Source organism: Psammomys obesus, unplaced genomic scaffold (genome assembly GCF_907164565.1).
Source record: "Psammomys obesus unplaced genomic scaffold, mPsaObe1.curated_primary_1811, whole genome shotgun sequence".
NCBI lineage: Eukaryota > Metazoa > Chordata > Mammalia > Rodentia > Muridae > Psammomys > Psammomys obesus.
The window spans coordinates 8,721,343-8,746,226 of record NW_026589137.1 but is presented as its reverse complement, the minus strand read 5'-3'; the positions used below and the strand labels follow the sequence as shown (position 1 = coordinate 8,746,226).

General features: G+C 38.5%; 2 protein-coding genes across 2 annotated transcripts in view; one reads left to right on the top strand and one right to left on the bottom strand.

Moving 5' to 3' along the window:
* Nucleotides 1-24,884, bottom strand: part of Trpc5 (transient receptor potential cation channel subfamily C member 5) — a 375,446-nt gene that overhangs the window by 68,067 nt on the left and 282,495 nt on the right. The gene's annotated exons all lie outside the window — the stretch shown is intronic.
* Nucleotides 18,278-18,610, top strand: Trpc5os (TRPC5 opposite strand). Its single transcript, XM_055605001.1, has one exon. It carries the CDS (start codon nt 18,278-18,280, stop codon nt 18,608-18,610), a length of 333 nt encoding a protein of 110 aa, XP_055460976.1.

Sequence of the window (24,884 nt, the reverse complement as noted above, 5' to 3'; positions counted from 1 at the left end):
GTCTCCATATTTGTATAATTGTCTCAGAGTCACTGTATGAGATTTTGCATACAAAAATTAAGATCCTGCCTGGTTGCCTGGTACATAATAAATTCTTTCACTTTGGCAGTTAAAGTATTTTCAGTAGTGATGAGGACAGATAAAATATAGTTCTATGCCTGGCACATAATGAATGCTCACTTGAATACTAATTATCTTTATTTGTCTTTTTCTCGTTAGTGTCTGCTTTTCTAGGGCTGCGGGTTTCTGAGGAAAAGATTGAAGCGTCCTGACAGTTACAAGTAGGGGTGTGGGGAAGATGACAGGGTAGTTTGGGCTGGGAAAGGATTGGCAGCAGAGGACTCACTGTGAAACAAGCTGTTTAATGCTTTGAGCCTAACTCTCTCTATAGGTTAGAGGTGTGGTATGTGTGGGGAGACAGAATCTCCAGCCAGTTCCCAGTTCATGGTTTTGTTTAATCTTTAGATAGGCTGTGACTCCATCATGAAACATGTGAAGATTTCATAAGCATTCCAGTGTGTGCTGATATCTGCATTCTCTAAGTTCCTGTAGCAACTGCTGAGAACAAATGAGTATGTTATTTTTGTTCCTAGTTGAGCTTGGTTGGTTTTCTTAATGAGTCTCTAAATTTCTTTAAGGCTGAGTTGCCTTCTAGCCCCTCCTGTTTAGAAGAGCTTTGTTGATATTTAAAAATAAAGGAGGCTTGAGAGGGTGGCTCATGTGTGTGCAAGGCCGTGGGGTTTGATGCACAGAGCCCAATCAAACCCACATCAAAAGGGTGCATGATGATTTGTGATGTGTATGTAGGTGTGTTTCTGCCTGTCTGGGGGTGACCTAAAACAAAGGGAGAGTCAGCTTGAGGAGTAAGGCCTTTCAGAAATAGAGTGATTTAATTAAATTAAAGAGAAAAAGATAGGGAATAATGTGCAAGAGACAAATGACAGCAGGGCACCAGATAGAGGAGCTTTCTGTGGGGAGGGGGTATACCTTAATTCACTAAATGTAATGAACATGATGTAAATTCTCACCATCCTAAAGGCAAACCTTTGGATGGCAATTATGTTGGTGGCTATCTTTCTATCATGTCTCTGAATGTTAGCCTTCCAATTTTGAGATGGGTTACTTCACAAACAACTCTTGCCAGTGTCTGAGAGGAGATAGAAAGTTTACTTTTTCATATTGTATTTGGAGCTCTCCTTTATCTGAACGGGATAATGACTTCCTGTAAGAGATAAGGATGGCCCTCAAGTAAATTCTTGGCTTTCCTAACAGTCTTGAATGGAAAGCCTCGAGAGAGCAACAGGAGTTATTGGCAAGTAAGATTACAAGGGAGTTACAACCAAGCAGCTGAAGGGAAGGAATTTTCTCCAACGTTTATCTTTGTTTCTGCAGAATGTAACACCGAGTTTAATCTGTTTCAGATGAATATCAAAGGTGTACAAGTAAGTACTTTGCCCCACTTGGAGTCCATTGGCATTTGCTCCCTGCCTTGACTGAGGTTGTCCTCTATGCCTCTGAAGACGAAATAAGAAGATGAGAAGCTGTACCCAAGACACTCAGAATTCTTGCTTTCTTTGAGGTATTGTATCCACCCTCCCATTTTGCCCACAGCTCAGAGAATTATTTGGTAGATTAAGTAAGTTTTAATGATATCTCTTAGTAGGCATGACATGCAGTCATTTTCTCCAAAACTTGAGAAACGTACTTTTCCTGGGGTTCTTGCTGTACTTGGGGTTCCATCTACATGACTCCCATATCAACGAAATGATGATCATCTAACCATGATATAGGATACATGATCTAGGAGAACCTGGAGAACAGGAGGAAGTACATCTGGCTGATCCTGAAATGTAAACATCACAGAAAGGAAAAAGAATAAAAGAGAATGAAAGAAAGAAAAACTGAAAAAAATATGTCAGAGAGACTTTATTACATTATCTTAGTGGGGTCTGTGGTTTCTGGAAGGTGTTACTCTGTTATGGTCATAGGGAATGACTGCAAACAAACAACTAGATTGGGATAAGGATTTGGAGAAACCTCAGACGTCCTGTTACATCACGCTTTGCAAGCTTCATACATTCTTTGTAACTTGTTTGTGTGTCTTTCTACTGCTCTGTGGTGAAGTCCAATAAATCAGTCAAGCATTCAAATAAATGGAAGAAAGAAAACATGTGTTGAACTAAAAACTGAAAGTCTAAAAACATTTCTAAACCAAATAGCACAGTGGGAATGTAGAAACAAAATTACTAGTCTTTTATCACTAAGAATCCATGAAACTATTAGATATGGGTTACTGCTCATGCTCTGGTCTGGATTTTATCATCCTGTTCCTTCTTGATCAACAGAAACCTTCAATATCCTATCCTAAGCCAAGGCTGCGCACAGCAGACCGCCCACTTCCTTACAGTGGGACTGATATGCTAACTTTACAAGGTTCATAAGAGCTACAAATCCTAGCACTTACTTAGCCTTGTAAAAAGTACAGAAGGTTCTTTACTGTTATTCTAGTCTATCAGCTATCTTTCTTCTTAACTGTGACTTGAACATCCAAGCTCTAGCTAAGTCTTGCGTAGATGGGAACACTTCCTTCCATATCTTTTACAAAGTATAAATGTCTTTGAAAAAGTATGGATCATGTGACTGGGTGGGACAAAAATGCACTTCCAGGTTGGTTGTTACAAAAAAAAAAATCCCTTGGTTTCTTGAGGGATAACTGTTTCCTGTGTCACACTAGAAACATGGCTGGGTGCAGTACAGTCGGATGCAGTCTTGTTTCCTGCTTCAGTGGGGTAAGATGGGTGGTATATTCTCGCTTTTTCTAGGTATGATTCAGAGAGCAGCGTGAAACTGCAGACTTGCCGAGGTAAGGCCAGATTCAAATTACGGGAGTTCAGGGCTGGAAGGAGTACAGAACTGAATTTATTCTTAAGGACAAGTGACTGCAAATTAGCCAAAGCCTGAGCAGTCTTGAATTAAGGAAAGTACTCAGACTTAGGAACTCAAAGTACTTAAGCCTAATTACGACCTACTTAGCCTACTAAAGAATAAAGCCTAGCTGTACTTAAAGTGTGGGTGTCACAGTTCTAGATTAGTTCTAAATGCGTTCTAAAATGTAGCTAACGTTTTAAAGGACATCGTGTGATGTCCACCAGCATAATTTAAATATGTTTAAGTAGTATCAATTTGTACTGAAGATCTGTATTTAGTTAAAAACTGATTAGCCAGACGTGGTGGCACATAGTTCTGCATTTCCAGCCCCTGGGATGCTGAGAGTTTGAAGCTAGTTTGATACATAGCAAGTACCATGTAGCCAGTGTTACAGAAAAATATCCGATTTGAAAGACAGACAGACAGACAGACAGATAGATAGAGAGAGAGATTCTCAAGATTTAGTTCAGTGGTAGATTATTTACCTAATGTGTACAAGATTCTGGGTTCTGTTTCCAGTTCCACAAAGGAAAAAAAGGGAGGCGAACAGGGTGGCATATGCCTTTCAACTCCACACTCAGGGAAGCCTCAGGGGCAGCAGCAGCAGCGGCAGCATAGGGGCAGGGTCTGGGGCAGTGGCAGAGGCAGGAGACAGGGCTGGAAGGCAGGGGTAGAGCTAGGGGCAGGGGCAGGAGCATGGATAGGGACATGGGCAGGGGCATGCCGATCTGAGTTTGAGCCTGCATGAGTGAGTTCTAGTGCAGAAAGGGCTGCATAATGAAAACCTTTCTCAGAAAAAAGCCAAAAGGAAACAAACAAACAAAAAATAAAGAAAAAACAAAAGAGGAGCAAAAAAGGGCAGATGCCTGCCCCCTGAGCTCTCTGGAAGCAGGGGCAGGCAGGTTTTAATTAGCTTGAGCTGGTAGGGCTACACAGTGAAACTCTAACAACTCCCCTCTCCCACTCACATGGGAAGATAGGGTGGCACATGGGCTTTAATCGCAGCATTCAGAAGGCAAAGGGAGACAGGCAGGTCTGACCTGCCTATATAGTGTTCTATCTCACCCAGAGTTATGTACTGAAACCCTGTCTCCAAAAGCCAGTGAAACCTGAAAAAGTAAATTGTAGGTTTTAAGTCTAGATCTATTCAGTGCCAATACCAATACAATAAGGCAGGGAAGCCTTAGCCAGCGCCTACTAACTATCCAGCTGAGCCCTTGCTAGAGTCTTAATGTACTTAATCTCTGAGTGTCATGTAGTTAAATCTCAGAAAGTTTCTAAACATAGTTATGATCAGCTTTTAATTAAGACTTAGTCAAGACCTAGGTTGATTCCGTTATAATAGTGTCCAGTTAAGGTGTAGTTTAGGGCCACAGTGTCTCGAGAAGGACCAGTCTATATATGGTTTTGATAGTATTTGTTTTATTTTTAAATGTGTGTGTGTTTGAGGGTCAGTCCATATAAGGTTTTGATAATATTTGTTTTATTTTTAATTGTGTGTTTGTTTAAGGGTCAGTTCATATAAGGTTTTGATGATATTTGTTTTATTGTTAAGTATGTGTGTGTGTGTAGGTATGTGCACATGACAGCAGATATTCCCAGAGGCCAGAAAAAGGCATTTGGATCCCCTGTAGCTAAAGTTATAGATAGTTGTGAGCCATCTGATATGAAGGATAAGGAACCAAAATTGTGTCCTAAGAGCAAAAAGCAATCTTAAGCTCAAGCCTTACCTAAAGCCACTGACTTTATTATATCTTAGCTAAATTTGGACATTTTTTGCATACCTTATCTAGCCTTAGGGCTTAGTAGGGTTGTGGCTAAACCTAAAGCAGGTTTTTACACTACCCTGGCCTCAGATGGACTCTAATACTTTAGTAGGCCTGGGTCATGTCTAGAATTCAATTAGAGTTGCTTACCTCTTAACCAAGCTTAGGCTTTGATAAGTCTTAATAAAGCTAATCATTATTGTTAGTAAGTCTCCTATTAAGCACTACTCAAGCCTTATGCCTAATTCGGGCTGGCCAGATTCCAGCTAAGCCCTAGCTAAATCTAGTTTAGCTTTATTAATAGTCTAGTTGAGCTGTCATAAGGGTCCAATCCTAGTTCCAGTCACAGTATAACCAGATCCTCGCATTGTCATTAAGCATAGTTTAGTAGAAGTCAGAACTTAGATTTAGCTGTGTCTACATGAAACTTGGGATTTACACATGGCCTAAGACCTCCTTCTGATCTACTTAAAATCTAGTGAACTCAGTTAAGATATAGTCTGGTCCTAACCATACTTAAAATCTTCTCAGAGCAGAGTATCATTAGCTTTGTCTAGAACCTTAGCATTGTTAAGTCCTCTCAAAATCTTATTAAAGTATGGGCAATGCAGAAGTCCATGTAAGAGTGAGGTAGCTATGTAAAGAGCTCTTTAGAGTTCAGGTAAACCCTAGGTAGTTATAATTACTGGATTGCGCTTGGTTAAACTCAGGCTCTAAGACTAGGTTGGTCTTAGTAAGAGCCCCTTTATCTAAATTTAGTCAGTCTTTAATCAGTGTCTACATAAACCCTACTGGAGACTTAAGATAATGAAGTTTAAGGTGTAGAGTACTCAAACCCTAGCAAGGATGTTAATGTTGCTTAGTTGTGTTAGACGCTATTTAGGAGCCAGAAAGTGCCTCAGACTAGTTAATAGAGAATAAAATCTATTGAAGCATAGGCAGTGCCTCAACAGACCAAAGAATATCTAGCTAGGACCTAAGTCTAGTTTAGGTTTTAGATCACAGCTAAGCTCCGGCCAGGGTCTAAGCCTGGCTTAGTTATAGAGAGACTAGTTAAATTCTAAGCAAGAAGTAAGTCTGGTTGTGGTTTATTAATATCTTAGTTAAGGCATAGCTTGAGCTTCAGCCTAATTCAGATATAATGAAGTCGAATCTGGGTCTTGGCAGGGACTAAGCCTAGTTAAGAGTTAGTTAGAACACATTTAGGACCTAGCTAGGGCAAAAGCCTCACTAGTACTAGTTAGAGCTTAGTTCAAACCTTTCCAGGATCTAGCGCTACATTAGGATTCTGTTACAACCCAAGTCGTTTAGTTTGGCTTAAAATAGACATAAGCTCTTTTGAGTACATCAGGCAAATTTAGTTCTAGCGGGAACCCAAGCAAACTCTCTCCCAGTGAGTAAACCTATTAGGTGCTATTCATAGTGTAAGTAAAGTGTTACAAATTCAAAAATGTACTTTACTTCTCCTAAGAGTTTACTTAAAGCCTTATGAGTTCATAAATACAGTTTAGTTTTCTTTTTTAAAGATCTAGCTATCGTCTCTGACATTAATTCAGTGGCTAGCTCTTTGCCTTCCCCCCCCCCAACCGAGGGAGGAGCAGCCTTGCTAGGCCATAGAGGACGACATTGCAGCCGGTCCTGATGAGACCTGGTAGACTAGGGTCAGATGGAAGCGGAAGAGGACCTCTCCTATCAGTGAGATTGGGAGGGAATAAGGGAGAGGCTACAGCTGGGATACAAAGTAAATAAACTGAAATTAATATAAAAAAATAAAAATTAGAAATAAAAGTTTAAAAAGATCTATCAATCTATTATGTATTCAGTATTCTGATAGCATGCGTGCCTGTGTACCAGAAGAGGGCACTAGACTTCATTATTGATGGTTATGAGCTACTATATGGTTGGAAATTGAACTGAGAACCTCTGGAAAAAAAGCCAGTGTTCTTAACCTCTGAGCCATCTCAGAGGTTAGTTCTCTTAAGGGCTTATTTAAGATTATCTAGGGACTAAGCCTCATTGAGCTATAAGCAAATCTTGTTGAGTTTTATACTAGGCTTCATTTTAGTTACAAGTTAGAGCATAGTTAAAATATTGCCTGTTTCTGAGCATAACTCAGCCCTATTTCAATTAAGCACTAGTTCAGGTATAGTCAGGTATTAGTTAAGGCATAACCTGAATGTAGGGATTGCTAAGATATAATTACATTTATTTAAGTTATAGACAGGGCCTCGATATAATGACTTGTCAATTGGGGACCTACTTGGAACCTAGCTGATACTTAAGCCTAGTTTAAATATAATTGGAGCCAGTTATGACATAGGCAGGGATGAAGCTTAGTTTAGTCTAAGGTAGAGCCTAGTTAATTTCTAGTTTTAACTTAATTATGTCCTAGAAAGTCTTAGAAATGACACAGTGTTATTGAGTTTACTTTAGATTTCACCAGGGCATAAGTGTAGCTACACTGTAATTAAGCCTCGCTAACTTCTAGGCAGAAGTTCAGCATAGTTAAATGTTAGATTTTACTTAAAGCCTAATTAATAACTGGGCCCAGGTGAAGCCTGGCCAGAACTTTAGTTAAAGCCTACTGAGAGCCCAAATCTTGGATCAGGCCTAGTGATCTCAGTTAAGATCATGGCAGGAAGGCAGCTATGCTCACCACTATACTACTGATAACTGCCTCTGACATGAACTCAACTGCTTGCTCTTTGATCACTTTCCCCTGGCCATGTGGCCTCATCAGGCCACAGAGGAAGAGGATCCAGGCAGTCCTGATGAGACTTGATAAGCTATAGGGAAATGACAGGGGAGGAGAACTCCCTCTTTCAGTGGACTAGGGCAAGGTGATAGGGAGAAAGAGGGAGGGAGGGTGAGACTGGGAGGAGTTGAAGGAGGGGAATTCAATCAGGACATATAATGAATAAATTGCTAGAAAAATTTAAAAAACAAAATAAATAAATTTGAATAAAAAGAAGACCTTTGCAGAACATTTGTTTACTTAAGTACTAGTTAGCTTGGTTGAAATCATGTCAACTCCACGGAGGCACCGTCAAGATCCTAAACATACTTCTAAAGTAGTCACAGCATCTAGCAGGGAGTCAGCCCTGTTGAGATGCATCAGAGTCCTATGAGGGTATAGTCAAAGCTTCATTCTAGTTAAAAGCAAACTAGTTTGGTTTCAGACTGGGTTATATTATTTTTATGTATCAACTTTTGATGTGTTGAGTTTTGGGTAGCTTCAGATAAAGACAAAGTCTAGTTTAGTTCCTGTCCAGGCTGGCTGAAGGATTATTTAATGTACATGTAGCCAAATCCTAGTACTGTTTGCATCATTTGAGACTGGTTAAAGGCCAGAGGTTACATTTTAGACAAATTATTTATGACAGGGCCCACATGCATGACTACCGTGAAAATATAGTCAGAACAGAAGTCCTATGTAAATCTCTTTTTAAGGTACACCTAAATCTTAAGGTTGCTTCAAGATTATCCATCTTGATAAAGGCCTTACTAAGTTATGCTAAATTGTAACATTATTCTGGCCCAGTTAAAACCTTGACAGCCCAGTTAAAGCTTAGCCAGGGCTAAAGCCCACTGACTATCTCTGTAAGGATGAAGCTAAAATCTAATTAGAAACCCAGTTTATATTAAGCCTTGTCACAGTCTTGCTAAAATTTTAAAGACAATTTTAAAGGCGAGTTAAGCACATTAATGCCTAGTCAGGTCACTGAGGATCTGATCAGGCCATTGGTCAGGCCACTGAGGTATACTCAGGGCAGAGGAAGCGTCATCAGTTCAGTTAAGGTCCAAGCAGACTCAAGCTGAAACTTTGTCAGGGTTCAACTTAGGTCTAATCAGAACCAAAGATATTTAAAGCCCTAGCCAGGCCTATTCAAGTTTGACTAGGACGTAAACATACTTTAGGCTACTTGGAACCCACTTTAATCCCACCCAGGTCTCAGTCTCAGTGGAGATCTTGTGAAAACTTTGTTAGTCCCTGAGCAGGGCTAGCAATCTCCAGAAGGTGTCGTGGGAATCTTTCTGGAATGAGCACTGTGACAGCAATGAGAGGGGAAGGGAGGATCTGTCTTCACCAGTGAACCGAAGTCAGGGTCTTTCCAGAACTGCCTCCACGCCACGTCCAGTTTGTGTTCTCATTTTATACCCTAAAGCCACATGATGTGGTAAGCAAGTGATTGACAGTTTATTGAAGCTTATATGGTAGGACGCCTTTTGTTTCTAAAGGCATATTTTAAAGCTGGAAGGCTTAAGCTTTTGTGGCCATGTTGTTAAGGGCAACAACTCATCCCCCCACCCCCGCTATGTCTCCAGGTCTTTCTGTTCCAGGTGGCAAGTGAAATCATGCTTGACAATGAGAAGTACAAATAGTGCTTGAAAGAAATCTAATAATTGCTCTTTTCCGCCTGACTCTACTTCCTTGAAAACGTCTCTTTCCTCTACCCGTTCTTCTCTGCCAGTGTCAAATGCTTCTCACATGTCTGTGTAACAGAGGTTTCCAGGCCTTTATGGCTCAGTGATGTTTCATCTGAGTCTAGCAAGCACTTACCAGTTTGTATTTAGGTTGACACTACTGCTTTCAGTGTGAAGTTTCTATGCGAAACTCTTTGCTGTTCCACTATGGCCATCAGAGCTGATGTAGCAGTGGTTTAACTTCAGCCATTTGATTTCCTGTGATTTGGGAAGGGACTCAGAAGACAAATCTAGCCTACTTCAATAATTCTTGGAGTAGTTACTGTATACCTCCCTGAATTCTAGGGCACAAGAAAAAGATCCAGTCGTTCTGCTTTGATAGCATGGCTTTAGCTGCCAGAAGGTACTGAAGACTTGGCTTGCCTTTTCCTGTCTGTGCCATTTCTGCTACTTCTTGCAAGCTTACCAGAGGTGGCAGGCATTTCTATTAAAAAGTCTTCCTAAATAGAGCTGTATCTTCCACTATATCATCCTGAGGACAAAATAGTTGCCACCCCTGCAGAATGTAGCAGCGTTTGGATTATCTGCCAATTAGATTCATGCCAAGCATGAAGTATCCTTTTCTCTTCCTGCCAAGTAAATACCAGCTTCCCCTTCAGTGGTACATTTAAGAGGACAGTTTCCACTCTTCTTGTGTAGCAGTGGCAATGGGGAAAAGCTTTTAACATAGCCTGTTAGTGGCACAGTGGAAGAGACCATCAGGATTTCCTTTAGGTTAGAAATACTTACTTGTACTGAAATTTTCTCATTTGTGTTATCATGTGCCTGCAGAGAAGTGTTCGGTGTAATGTATCATATGCGAGGAAAGCAGGTTGGCTTGGAAAACAAAACAAACAAAAAAAAAAAAAACAAAAAAACAACTGATTCATTCCACTGGACAGCCTAGGTATTCATATTGTAGTATTTTTTTTCTTGGAGAGAATGTTGATGTGAATCGTCATTCTGGATATTCACTTGGCAGTTCTACATATAGGTCCATATACCATTTTAGGGTCCATATACCATTTTATTCCAATAGATAAGTGAACTATGTTATTAGGTTTTGAAGCACTGAGTAACGGTATGCACAGGGTATGTATCTGTCCTGACAAGGAATTTAGAAGACTTTTTCTGAAGGATTAGGGAGTTTGCAGGTGGAAACTACAGAAAGAGCAGCAAATCAGGCTCCAGTTTTTACCACATCCCAGCTATGCACCTTGATTTGTTTGGCGTATGTAGATTTTCTTAAATAAATATAGCCCCCAACCCCGTGTTAACCTATCGACCTCACAACAATCTGAAGATCTGTGATGTGAAATATGTTGGGTTTCTATTCCCTCCATTGTGCCATAAAAATCTTTGTCAGATAGGATGGTTGTATGTTCATGTATATGAATGTTTTTGAAGATATGGTTCTCAGAAGGAAGAAACTAAATCCCTGAGATGAGCTACTGAGCCGAGTTATGGAATAATTTCTGAAACCTCTAAAACCAGAAAGGTACATTTGGGGGTGCAGGTGGTTAAGTAGATTTTTAAGCAGAGAGGAAGACTGTATTCTCTTTGATTATTCCTGTTGGTGAAATTGATGAATGAGGTCTTTCTTGGTCAGCTGGCATTTGGAAAGGAAAAAAAAGGCCAGAAATTCAGGATTCAGTCCTGTACTTGTCATATGTATTCTTAAAGTTCAGAAAAAAAAAAAAAAAAAAAAAAACCAGGCTGGGATGGGAAGACACGTACCCTTTCCTCTTGTCTCTTAAACAAGCCACATAGGAATATTTGAAAGTCCGGACTAGTTTTGATGAATTTATGGTAGACAGATGGTAAGAGGCCTTCATTATCTAGAGAGTGCACCTCCATCTCCATTATATCTTCATCAAGTCTAAAGTTGTTATCTGAAGCTGTTTTTAGTTGTGAGATGAATCATACCCCTCTTCCTTTCTTTCCAGTTTTTGCTAAGCCTACCGCAATCTTCTCCGTCACCTTCCAGGAGTCACTAGTAGTGGCTAGGAAGTACGACACATTCCTGGATCCTGGAATTCCTCTAGCATAGTCAAGCAGCTAGTATTTATAAGGCTCTTCCTATAAAGGGGGAGCCATTCTAAATTCTCTCATGAAATAACTTATGCAAATTTCCTGTCATCTTTATTCTACAGGTAAGAAAATTAAGGCAAATGTAGCTTAGAGAAACATTTCATTTACTAAAGTTAGGATGAAAATGTAAGTCTGAAAGAGACTATTTTTTTTTCCATCAAAATCCCATACAACTTTTCAGTTTCCATTTCAGAAAGCTGAGGGAGGAATTAGGAACAGAACCACTTTTTCTTATCATGCTCAGTTCTATTTTTATTTTCCTCATTTTCGGCCTTTTTTTCTGCCCTCGGTACTATTTGAAGGCCCAAACCATTTCTGGAAGTATTATATCTTCTTCCTAGGCTTTCTGAAGACTCCTGTAGCAGCTAAGCATCTGCTTCTGTTTTCCCAAGCCAAGACAGGGTAGCTGACCCCATGGTTGAAAAGTGTTCTGAAAAACATTGTGTCTGTATAAGAAAATATCTAAAAGATATTTTCAAATTATTTTTCCCTGCAGTGACTATGTTGTTTTTCTGGAGGGTGAGCAAGAGTCTAAGATCATCTCTACAGCAATGAACAAACTAGAAAGAGGAAAGAAGTTCAGAAGAACATGCTTTAAATCGACTATGATGGCATATCCCTACTCCACCTTATTTTGTTTTCTGTCTTGAATTTTCTCTCTATTTGTCTATGTATCTCTACACACACACACACACACACACACACACACACACACACACACATACACACACACACACACACACACACACACATACACATACACACATATTTAAGACAAGGCATGTTCAGCTCTCCAACGGCACAGTTCTTTCCCTTTTTCTTAATAAATTAAAAGTGATTCATGAATGCTTCAAATGTCAGGTCCTATAACAGATAAGTGCCTTATTGCATGCAGTTGTTTATAAAGGCAACAATTTCTAAATTTAAAAATTAGGCATAAGGGAAAAATAAGTATAAAGGTAAATTCTGTTTATTACTTTCATTATATCTCCCCAGGGAGATACTGTATCAAAATGATGGAGTAGGTCTTCTTGATGTTTTTCTGGATGTGGGGAGGGCAAAGAGAAGTTATATGTGTTCAGAAGTATTTTTTAAAATAATTCTTATTAATTTTTTGATAGTTTCAGAGAATGTACTTTGAATGTATTCACCCTCCCAGCTGCTTCCCTACCCACACTCAAGAGCCTCTTATTCTTTCCCACCCAACTTTGAGGTTATTTATTTACTTGTGCTGCCATAAGACCTTCACAGACCTCAGACAAAATCCCAGCCCAGAGGGAAGGGAGATGCAATCCCACCACCAGCTGAGGAACCATCAACATAAATGCTGTTTGTTTAAGAATTGAAACGAAATGCTTGTATTCAGTGGCACTGCAGCACTTAGAAAAAGGGAGAACACACACATACACACACACACACACACACACACACATGCAAAGCCTGTTTGTGAATACAGAACTGGCATCGGTGACTCCCCAAAGGCATATTTGAATTATTCCCATGTAACGACCTCTGTTCCCCTGGGATATGAAGTGATTTACTTTGCCTACAGCAGGGAAGGTTCTCAACTCTAAACCCAGACCCAGCAGATTTCAGTTCTTTGTTTTTTTTTTTTGTTTGTTTGTTTTTGTTTTTTTTTCCCCCCCCCCCCCCCACTGGTAGATATTTATGCCCAGCTTTTCAGATGGAAGAAGTCCCAAATAGCAGGCAAAGACTTTCAGTTACAAGGAAGTGGTGGCTTTTCATTAGTCATGTCAAAAAAAGTGAGACAGAGATGCAAAGATTCAAGTTATCAGTTAGGTGGCATTGCCTTTACTCTGGCTATCTTTTTTTTTTTTAGCTACTTATAGAGGCAGCTCAGTTAAAAACAGTCTGATGATCAGGACCTCTTGCCTTTTGGATATGAAGTAGCGATCTACACCAGGCAATGAACCCTTCTCTGAATAGTTAAGCTTCATTTCCTTCGCATTAATGACAGGCTGGTCAAACAGTGCTGTCAGCACTAATAGTTCTAAACTTTGTTTAAATGAAATGATGGGAGGTATGCTATATTGTTACAGTCTGGCTTCTTTTGACATTTGTTTTATATGTGTTCCGGTAGATAGTGACACTCTGATTTGGTTATGTACTGAGTAGTGAAACTACAGGTTCATGAGACAGAGGTAGACTTAGCTTTAGTCTATACTGTCCGGTAGTTTTTCAAAGTAATGGTACAAGCCAACACATTCACCTGCAACTCTGTATAAGTTCCAGTGACCCCATTGTTCTGTGCTTCTGATGATTGGTCCTTTCGACGTATCTATTCTTGTGGGACTTGCTATATCTCTGCATGGACTGAATTTCCATTTCTCTGATGAGTAATAGTGACAAATGCTTAACTGTGTACTGATGGATCATGTAAATATCCTCTTCTATGAAGTAGTAATTTATTTTGTTTTTGTTTTGATATTTACATTGTCTTACATTAATTGATTTGTAGGGGTTAAAAATATATGCCCAGAGTAGGTATAAACGTTCTATTGGGAATGCTCTCTGACTCTTTTCCTACCTTATAATTGACCTTTTTACTCTCTTAAGGTATCTTTTGATAGATGAGTGCTCTTAGCTAATTTGGAGTATATGTGATAAATTCTTGCTTTCCTAAGATCACGAAAGTTTTTTTTTTTCTTATGGTTTGAGCTACATATTTATTTCATCTTTCAGGTTTAAGTCAATTTCAAACTAGTTTTTAGCATTTGATGTATGACCATGGTCATGGTTTCTTTGGTTTTTCTGTCCATGTATCAGTACTATGTGATCTTAACCTCTGTAGCCATAAGTTCAGCCTTGATATTTTTATTTTTTATTTATTTTTTTAATTTAATTTTTATTAACATGTAGTGTACATAGATAGATGTATAGCATAATACTTCTGTATGTGTATACAACATAATATTTCTGTATGCACATAAACATGCACTGATAACTTTTTTTTTCTTTTCTTTGGTTTTTTGAGACAGGGTTTCTCTTTGTAGCTCTGACTGTCCCGGAATTCACTCTGTAGACTAGCCTGGCCTCAAACTCACAGAGTTCTGCTTGCCTCTCCCTCCTGAGTGCTGGGATTAGAGGCATAAGTTATCATTGCTGGACTGACATGCACTAATGGAAATAGGGTAATTAACATGACTTTTTTAGGATTTGTCTTTTCTTCAAAATTGGAACATTTGAGTTACTCTGATCTAGTTAATCAGAAAATATGCAGCTTATTGTAATGAACCTACTCTGCCATAGAAATCCAGAACATACATATTCCTTCAGTCTAGCTTTGTTTTGATTGCCATTATCTAACCTCCTTTTATGCCCCTTCCCTGTGACCATTCCCAGTTTCCTTCCTGTTTTTGTTTGTTGTTTGAGACAGGTTTTCTCTGTGTAGCCTTGCCCTTTGTAGACCACCTGGCCTCGAACTCACAGTGATCTACCTACATTTGCCTCCCAAAGTGCTGGGATTAAATGCATGTGCTACCATGCCCAGCTAGTGTTATACATTCTATTGACAATTTTTAGCTTCCACATAGGAGAAAAAAATGTGCAATGTTTTCCTTTCTGTGTTTAAGGCTTGATATCTGGTAGTATACATTTCCCAATGTTGTTCCTTAAGAGGTCTGTCTCTTTATATGTTGTAGAATAAATTTGGCTATATTGTATGTCTAATATCCACTTATGAGTGAGTATATACCATGTGTGTCTGAGAAACCTCACTCAGGATGATCTTTTCTAGTTCCCACCATTTCCCTGCAAATTTCATGATTTCCTTGTTTTTAATTGCTGAGTAGTATTCCATTGTGTAAATGTACCACAATTTCTGTATCCATTCTCCAATTGAGGGACATCTGGGTTGTTTCCAGCTTCTGGTTATTATGAATAAACATACTAAAATCTCTAGTCCTAAAGAAGCTAAACAACAAGACCCTAGGGAAGATGCTCAGTCCTCATTCAGAAGAGCAAACAGGATAGAAATGGGAAGTGGGAGAAGACAGGGAACAGGACAGGAGCCTACGACAGAAGGCCTCTGAAAGATTCTACCTAGCAGGATATCAAAGCAGATGCTGAGACTCATAGCCAAACTTTGGGCAGAGTGCAGGGAATCTTAAGCAAGAAAGGGAAAATAGAAAGACCTGGAGGGGACAGGAGCTCCACAAGGAGAGCAACAGAGCCAAATAATTTGAACCCAGTAGGGTCTGCAGAGATCAATGAACCAATGAAGGACCATGAATGGAGAGGACCTAGTCCTCCTGCTCAGATGTAGCCCATAGGGAGCTCAGTCTCTATGTGGGTTTTTAGTAAGGGGAGCAGGGGCTGTCTCTGACATGGACTCAGTGGCTGACTCTTTGATCACCTCCCTCCTGGAAGGTGCAACCTTGCCAGGCTACAGAAGAAGGTGATGCAGACAGCCTTGATGAGACCTGATAGGTTAGAGTCAAATAGAAAGGGAGAGGGACCTCCCTTATCAGTGGACTAGGGGAGGAGCATAGGGGGAGAAGAGGGAGGGAGGGACGGACTGGGAGGAGATGAGGGAGGGGGCTACATCTGGCATACAAAGTGAATAAATCATAATAAATAAATAAATAAATAAATAAATAAATAAATAAATAAATAAATAAATAAATACATACAAATAAATAATTTTGGCTAAAGTGTCCTTCAAAAGTAGTATTGAGTTTATTGATTCCTCTATTTCCCTCTGTCTTCAAAATTTAGTTTACATTTTGAGAAAGAGGCTTGCAGTGTGTTTGTGGCACTACCCATCTCTGTTGTGAGAATTTCCTGCCCAGGGGCCAGCCTAGACCTCGACTAATTTCAGGTAAGAAAAACTAGCCTTGCATACCTCAAGCTTCCATTATGCTAATCATCTGAAATTACCAACAGCTATGCTGACATTCCCATTCCTTGGTAGAGAATTTTTGCCTTTGGACCATGCTTTGTCTTTCAACTTGTGCCCAGATTAGCAAATGCCACAAAAAGAAAATGCTTGCTCCTGCCAGCTCACATTAGGGATGTCTCTTTGCATTTTATACTTGTCTCCACCTCTTTCTGATATCCTTACACCTACTAATTTTGTATTTTTTCTTGTTTCTTTTCTCTCTCTTTCTGGGTTATTTTCTGTTGTCGTAGGATCACTTGCAGCCTATTGAAAGCAGAACTCCTGAAATCATTTTCTAGGCACAGCCACAACTCTTTTCTCCAACTTAGCTCTATCACAGGTGAGTAGCTTTCAATAAGTTAGAAAAATTTCAGCATGTCAGATGTGGAGAGTTTCACATATCCCTAAAACAATTGAGAGTGGTGTGGGCTACATAGGAGATTGGTCCACTTCTCTCCATCAGAATTCACCCAGTTTCTAGGGACATCAAATGAAAGGAATATTCTCAGTTCTGTTCCTGTTTAGGAGAATAAGATGTCAGAGATGTCTTTGGAGGTTAGTCCTAAGATGACTTCTCTTCCACACCATGTGGCTAGCCATAAGTAAGATAGTTAATACCTAATAATTCTCAGTTTTCCTAATCATAACTTCAAATAGTTATTTTATTTTTGAGGGTTGGCTACACTAAAGGCAAAATTAGTTTCTTTGTGCTTTATATGTAATAGGCCTTCTTCCTTCCAAAAATTTTAGAATTTATTGCAATATTATAGGCATTGCATCTCATGTGACATAATATTTTCAGGTAGGGGATTAATTGTTTGGTTACTTAAGGAAGGGCGTCATACAGTGAAATGAACAAGTTTTAACACCAGCAATCAATGAAATTCAGCAATTTCATATTCTCACATAACCCTAAACTCTGTAAAATATAACCATTAATGCCACTCTAGATAGTTCACTTTTGCCTCTCTTAATTACTTTTCACTTCCCTAGACACAATTATTCTCTTATTTTTTGTGCCATAGATTTTCTAGAATTGTGTATGAATTATTGTATACTCTATTGTATCTAGCTTCTTCATTAAGTATGATATTTTAAAATCAATTCATGTCTCTGTTAGCAGTGAATTTGTTTTATGTTTATGGTTAGTATCCTAAAATCCCCAAATATTAACAAGTTCTGTAGCACCACTGGCCTCATACAATAATTGGTCACTACCAAAATCAAATTAACATCCTCATTTCTCATCTAAATCAACTAAGTAACCATTGCCAGTTTCACAGGCTTCATTATCACCATAAGACCATTTGCTATAGGTTTTTATTAATATTTTGTCTATTGAGAAGACCACTGAGATGTGGAATCAATGTTAGTTCCTCTAATAGTTGTTAGAGTTGTTGATTGTGTAGCCTAATTAAAAAGAATAAATGAACAACTTTTACAATTGATTGTGCCACAACATCTGTCTCTAGGATGCAGAACAACTGGAAACTTTAATGAATTAATAATTAAAAACACCATAGCATTTAGCAGTTTATATATAACTAGCAATGGGTCAAAGATGCTAACAGAAACAGTTAAAGACTGAGTGATGGTACAAGCCTTCTTAATGGAGAGGTTCAGGAGAAATATGCAAAGTACCTATACTCATTTTATTCTGAAATCCCTGAGCAAACATAAATATCATGGGAAATCCAAAGGAAAAGAGAGGCAATAGATCCTCATTAGGTTGTAATAAGGAATAACAGTGGCTAGAGATCTCCCTTAACATCATGGTCTATTCTTGGTAACTGTATCCTGTAGCTATAACCTTCCGTATGGATAAAGGAACAAGGATACTGATCTTTTTCTTTTTCCATTATTAGATCTGATTTGCTGTTTCGTCTTGGAAGTGACAATCTGGTGGTGATTACAGCAGACATTCTGTGAGAGGTTATCTAACATCCACAGAAAGTTTTGTAGTTCCACTAGGCTCATTCTACACTTGATCACCATCATAATCACACCACCTGTCTCATTTCTCATCTAAGCCAACAGAGAGACTGTTGATCAGCTCCACAAGATCCACATTTATCAATAATTTATTTGTTTTGAGCAGTATTTGATCTCTTGGGAAGAAGGTTGAGTCATGGAGTCCGTGTCAATCCCTTCACTAGTTGCAGGACTTATTGACTGTGTAGCCCAGTTAATAAGGATAGCAGAGGAGCTGTTGCAGTTTATCTCACAGGAACAAGCTCCCTCTGTCCAGCAGAATGTTAGAGCAGAAGAGGCGGAAGCAGTCGCCCCTCCTCCTGGGGAAGATTTCCTACCAGATCTTGCTGATCTTTCTGATTTAGAATCAATACTGTCAGTCAGAGAAGATGAAGACCTAATCCTTGATATGGATGAAACTATGATCGATATGAACAGCATATATGAGGATATACTCCTTGAAATAAGTGATGATACAGAAAGTGAGTAAGATCCAGCATGTGAAAACCACCATTTTTCTTTCTCAAATATTTTCTATTTTCTAGGATTCAGCAATAATTGTTTTAGTCTAGTTTTGCTTATTTTCATTATTAAAAACTTTTAGAGTAGATAAGCCTTGATTTCTTTTTTGGCAAAACCATATTTTTTCTAGAGTTTTACTTAAAAAGACTGGCTTTAGTTAATGTAGTTAAATGTGGCCTTACTCATATTATGAAGATTTTTCAAGATAAGATCAAATAGCAGCAAAGAAAAGAACCTCCCTAAGAATAGAGTGTCAAACTGATGAACTCTACCACATGCTGATACCCAATGTCACTGCTCTGTAATAAATGGAAATTCTAAGGGTCGTATTCCCCAGTATGTTATTACAGTGAATATTTTCAATATTTACAACATTGGGGCATTACATCTTAAAGACAGAGATTCTTACGGCAGAGTAAAGTAAATAATTGTGAAATTGCAGCATCTACCATGCAATAGAGATGTACAGAAAAGTTTTCCAGGTTTACTGGGACCAAATCTTTGAGAATTCTGGAACAAGATGTTTCAGTGAAAGACTGCTCACACAAATGCTGATGCATGCTGCAAAACTTTTGCAATATTGTCCTCTGATGGAAAAGGAAGGCTGTAACAAAAACCAAGGAAAGAGGTTCTAGAATGACAAGACAGGGCTCTACAAAGACTTTATCAATGGGAAATGAAGCACTTAAGTCATCAACCTGGAGATGATGGTCAACATTGGGAACTGGGCTGTGCATATCTTCTTGTGCATAACTGAGTTTAAGCAAAATTGTTATGGGTCTTCATGAAGTATGACTGTTACAACCTTAACCAGCAATATTTGTTATTAGGATGTAGATTGGTATTGAGGCACAATAATCTTCCACATGTGCAAGAAATTCACTGATTAGACCAAGCTATACCATCCAATCCCTTGACTTCTCTGGACAAACATTATGGCCTTCTTACCAACTTATGTAGATTCCTAAAACACATCATAGTTAAAAAGATTACTATTAATCTTAGTACAAATGGTCTCAGAGCTCACCAACATGATAGATACATGACAAAATACAAATAGAACACTTGAAAATTGTGTGTAAATGTAATTCCTATGGCTAATTACACATTATAGTAGGCAGTGTACTGTAAGACAATTGTTATGATAGCTTTAAAAAGCAAATTGAATCCTATTTTCCCAATATAGAAAAGATTCAAAGTATGCAAGTACAGACAAAGCAGCAAATAGCCGATGCGCTGAAAATTAACCTAAACCAATTGGAGAAAGAAAAAAAATAGTTTATTTTCCAAGCAAGTAAGAAATGTTAATGAATATTAATTATTATAACTAGCAAAACAGTTAAGATTATCTCCACATTCAATTTAACATTTACCAAAAATAATAACAATAAAACTATGTGAAAGCTAAAAAGCATGATCTAGATTGACACTTTAAGTAAGGGCTTAGGAACAACTATGCAAAATGCATACTGCCACCATGGAAATTTGAACTGTAGAAAATGGGGTATAATATTCTGTCAAAATAAAACTAAAATTATAAACAATTGAACAAAAGCAGGAATGATATTCAGAGAGAAGCTACCTGTCTATTATAAATTCTATTTGGTGAGGGATTTACATGAGAAAGAACAAATGACGCTCTGCAATCATGATAGACACACTAAACGATAGAAAGTAATCCAAGTAGAACTCTAAAATATGGGTTTTATGATTATTCCATAATAAATTAGTAAGATTTTGTTAAAACTGTTAGTGTTTTAGATAGCATAGACTACCAATTAACTCAAACAGATTATAACAAGAGAAACCTGAAAGTCCATTCTAGAATTTTCAACAAGACCAAGCCTTAGGCAAGACTGAACAGTAAAGGACAGTGTTATTCTTTTTTAAAAATTTATTTATTTTTTATTAATTTCAGTTTATTCACTTTGTATCCCAACTGTAGCCCCTCCCTCATCCACTCCCACTCTCACTCTCCATCCCTCTTCTCCTCCCATGCCACTCCCCCAGTCCACTGATAGCTGAGATCCTCCTCCCCTTTCATCTGTCCCTAGCTCAGGTCTCATCAGGACTGGCTGCATTGTCTGTGGCCTGGTAAAGGCTGTTCCCTCCTTTCTGGAGGTATCCCCATCCCTGATCTTAAGCTGTACTATAAAGCAACTGCATGGTACTGGCATAGAAACAGGCTGGTGGGTCAATGGAATCGAATAGAAGACTCAGAAACAAACCCACAAACTTATGGACACCTGATTTTTGACAAAGAAGACAAAACCACACAATGGTGAAAAGATATCATCTTCAACCAATGGTGATGGTCTAACTGGATACATACATGTAGAAAAATGCAAATAGATCCATAGTTATCACCTTGCACAAAACTAAAGTCCAAATGGATCAAAGACTTCAATATAAAACCAGACACACTAAACCTGTTAGAAGAAAAAGTGGGGAAGAGCCTTGAACTCATTGGCACAAGAGACAACTTCCTGAACAGAACACCAGCATCACAGGCTCCAGGATCAACAATCAATAAATGGGACCTCATGAAACTGAAAAGCTTCTGTAAAGCAAAGGACAGTGTTATTCTTCAACGTCAGAACAAGAAGATGCTGCAAGCGCATAATATGTGGGTCTGCTTAGCCTCTTGCATTTCACTATTTGCCTTGATTGTATAATTATATGCAAGTGTTAAGAAGTGTTAAGATGTAACTTTTTCAAGAAATGGACTGTTGAATCAAGTGTGCTTGCTCTATGGAACGGGATTAGAAGTGGAGTTAAAAGTGATAAGCAACAAGCTTAACAGTAAGAAAACACTTAAGAATAAGAGCTAGTGGGGAAGGTATTTTTAGTAGAAAGAACATTTTAAATTGCTAAGTGTTGACACAGTTGTATGAGATACGGTTACTTCCTAGGTGAGTTAGTTCATCTGTGTCTTATGAAAATTATCCAACCCTAAGGTATTGATAGAAGTAGCTAGTTGGTAATTGACATAGATTAAGTAGATAGAGAGTTAAATTCAAAGCAGAAATACTAATAATATGTTTATTGGATGTCACTTGTGTGAGATGTTGAATCTCCTCCAGGAGAATGGAGTGAGAGGCTAGCCCATTATTCAAGTATCTTCTTTTGGAAAGGGGGGTCTTTAGGTTAATGTCAAGGTCAGATTTTGTATGGCATAGAGAAATAGAGAAGGAACAAGGCTCTATATTCTGAGACAAACTTAAAGGTGTTAAATCAAGAGACATAGACTGGCAGATGGCACTAAAGTAGGTAGTACAAATGTTTGTGCTTTAGCTGAAGCGGCTGAACTGCATCCCTGCATCCTTACATATAATGATTTCTTCAAGTTATTAGGTTATAATCACTTATGATCTTCATTGACTATTGTTCCCAACTTCTTAATTGCTTTTTAAAGAGATTTTGACTAATAAACTTTGATTTACAAACTAAACAACTTATAGTCACCTTCAATTACCTACAAGTAAATTTATAGGCTACCAAACTGCCAGAAAAGTACTCTGTTCAGCAGAAGGTCATGGAGTAGAACCAATAAGAATGTTGCACCAAGAGCCTAATTGTCTACTGTCTTGTCAAATGGTCTGAGAAGTCTATGAACATCTATAAAATGACGATCACATCTTTGCTGCTTACTTTTAATGGTACAAAGGAACAAATGAAATAATACAATTTTAATTCTTTGGTGCGTCTGACAATGGGCTAGAATACATGAAATTGTGACATTTCAGAAGTCATTCCATAACAACAAATGTCAGTATGAAAATGCCTGAAGGTTGAATTGACATGTAAGGACTATTCAATAGTTTGCACCTGTTTCGAGGAGAAAACAACCTCCCCATTCTATTTTTAATGTAAAAATTATAATTTGGAATTGGTTTCTGTTTAATTCTTTAGAGCATAGCTTTTCACCAAATCAAATTCTTTTGAAGAGCCTATTTGAATCCTCGCAGGAATACTTAAGAGGAAAACTACAGTGAAAAAGCCCTTTAGAGAATAGTGAATTAGCTTCCACTTTAAGCTAAGATTTTGACCCTGAGGGCAATGCTCTACTAGCTTCTTCCTCTGCTGTTTCAAAACACCCGATATCAATATCTTAAGGGAGAAAAATTTTATATTGGCTTATGGTTTCTGAGGATGGCTGTTAACCAGAATAAGAAAGGCATGATGATAATAGCAGCTCTGTCTATGCTGTTGTGTACTCACATGCCTGGGGACGAGGAAGCAGTGGTCATGGCAAGATGAGTGGTAAATATAACTAAGGCCTGCTCCTAGAGACCTATGTTTGATACCCAGGTCCCATTATCTAAAGGCTATAAACCCTTTCAAATAATCCCACAAACTGGGGTCGAAGGACCCAAAACAGGATCCTGTAGGGCACAATTCACCTTCAAGTCTTAGCATTCTCTGTCTCACATAGGCTCATAGGTTTTTTACCATGTAAACTACATTAACTCCAATGGTCCCCTAAGTTTTGACAGTAGTAACATTGTTCAATAATTCAAGCTCAGAATCTGTTTTCATTTTCAAGATAGTCCTCCATGATCTTGTATCAAATAAAATAAAAATACAGAGATTCATACTTAAATGAAATGCTGTCTCATCTGCATTCCGCAAAAGGAGAAGTGTGGTTATAGCAATAAAAGTTTGGAATTGTAGTTACAGGCATTCACCACCATGACCAGCTGACTGCTTATACAGTCTTTCCTTTTTGAGTGCTTCTCCCATTCTCTTGTATAAGTTGTTTCTCTTTCATCAATACCTTTGATATCTGCTGTTTTCCCCCATTCCTTCATCAGCCTTCTTCAGGGTCTTAAGCTCATTGGGAAAACTATCTTTTAAGAACATCTCCAACTTTTTGATGGGTTCTTGACAGATCATGCCATAGGACCCACTTAAACTCATAATTAGAATGGGGAGGTGGCTCATCTTATAGGAGCACTTACTGTGTGAATAGAAGGACATGAGTTCAAATCCCCCCAGCCCATGTAAGAAGCTGGGCACCATAACTCCAGTGCTATGTGTAGAGGGTAGGATATGACAGGCAGGATTACTAGAAGTTTCTTGGCCACCAGCCTTGCTTGAGGTTCAACAGAAGACCCTATCTCAAAAGAATAAAGCAGATACTCATAGAGTAGAACACTCCTTGTCTTCTCTGATCCCTGAGTATATGAGTGGGTGACTATGCCTATACACACAGGAGCATATACATTATATGTCATACACATGAGTGTGCACAAACTCAGACACTCAGATGCACACATAGAAATGCTATTAAATGTGTAGAAGAGAAAGGAACAATAACAAGGTGCAAAAATAAAAAAATAAGGAACTACTGAGCCAGAAGTGGTGGGTTATGACTGTGAACTCAGTACTTAGGTGTCTAAGGCCAGCCAGAACAACTCCACAAATGCACGTGGATGTGCAACAGCCCCCCCATTTCCCTCTGCCACCACTACCAAATTTAAGGAAAAGGAAACAGATATAAGAATCACAAATAAAAATTAGTAAGTTTCTCTCCTCAGTTTGTTAACACACATAAACTATATGCCTTTATCTTAAATTTTTTGAATGATTTGTATTTTTTTCTGTGTGGGGGTGTTTTTCCTGCATGTATGAATGTGCACCACACATGGGCCTGGATGCCACAGAGGTCAGAAGAGAGAATTGGAGCTCCTAGAACTGTAGTTATGTAGTATGGGTCACCATGTGGGCACTGGGAACCAAACCTGGGTTCTCTGTAAGAGCTGTAAGTGTGTTTAGCCATCTCTCCAGCCCCAATGAATTTGAGGGGTTTGTTCATTATGCAAATGTTAAACTCACTTGTCACAAATAATATAGTGAAATAGAGTTAGATTTCATTTATTTTTGTCCCAAATAGAAATTAGCTGCATATACAGAGAGGTTTGTAACGGTAAAATAATCAGTGATCAAGTGGATTCATATTATAGCATAATATAAAAATCTTTATAAATTTTATGTATCCAAATACACTAAAGTTAAATCTCCAGAACATCTCCAAACAAAGAGGACTGGTGTTTATCTTTTGTATTCCAAACACTGAGAACAGTACTTGACAAGTATTTCTTGAATGATAAAATGCTTTTCCCTTCAAGGTACCCTTTTGGTGACAAAAGAAATATACAGAGGCTGTCTGCATCTCTGCTGAAAGGATCTAACTGTTTTTGAGGTCTATCCAACCACATACATGTTTGAAGTCTTAAGTG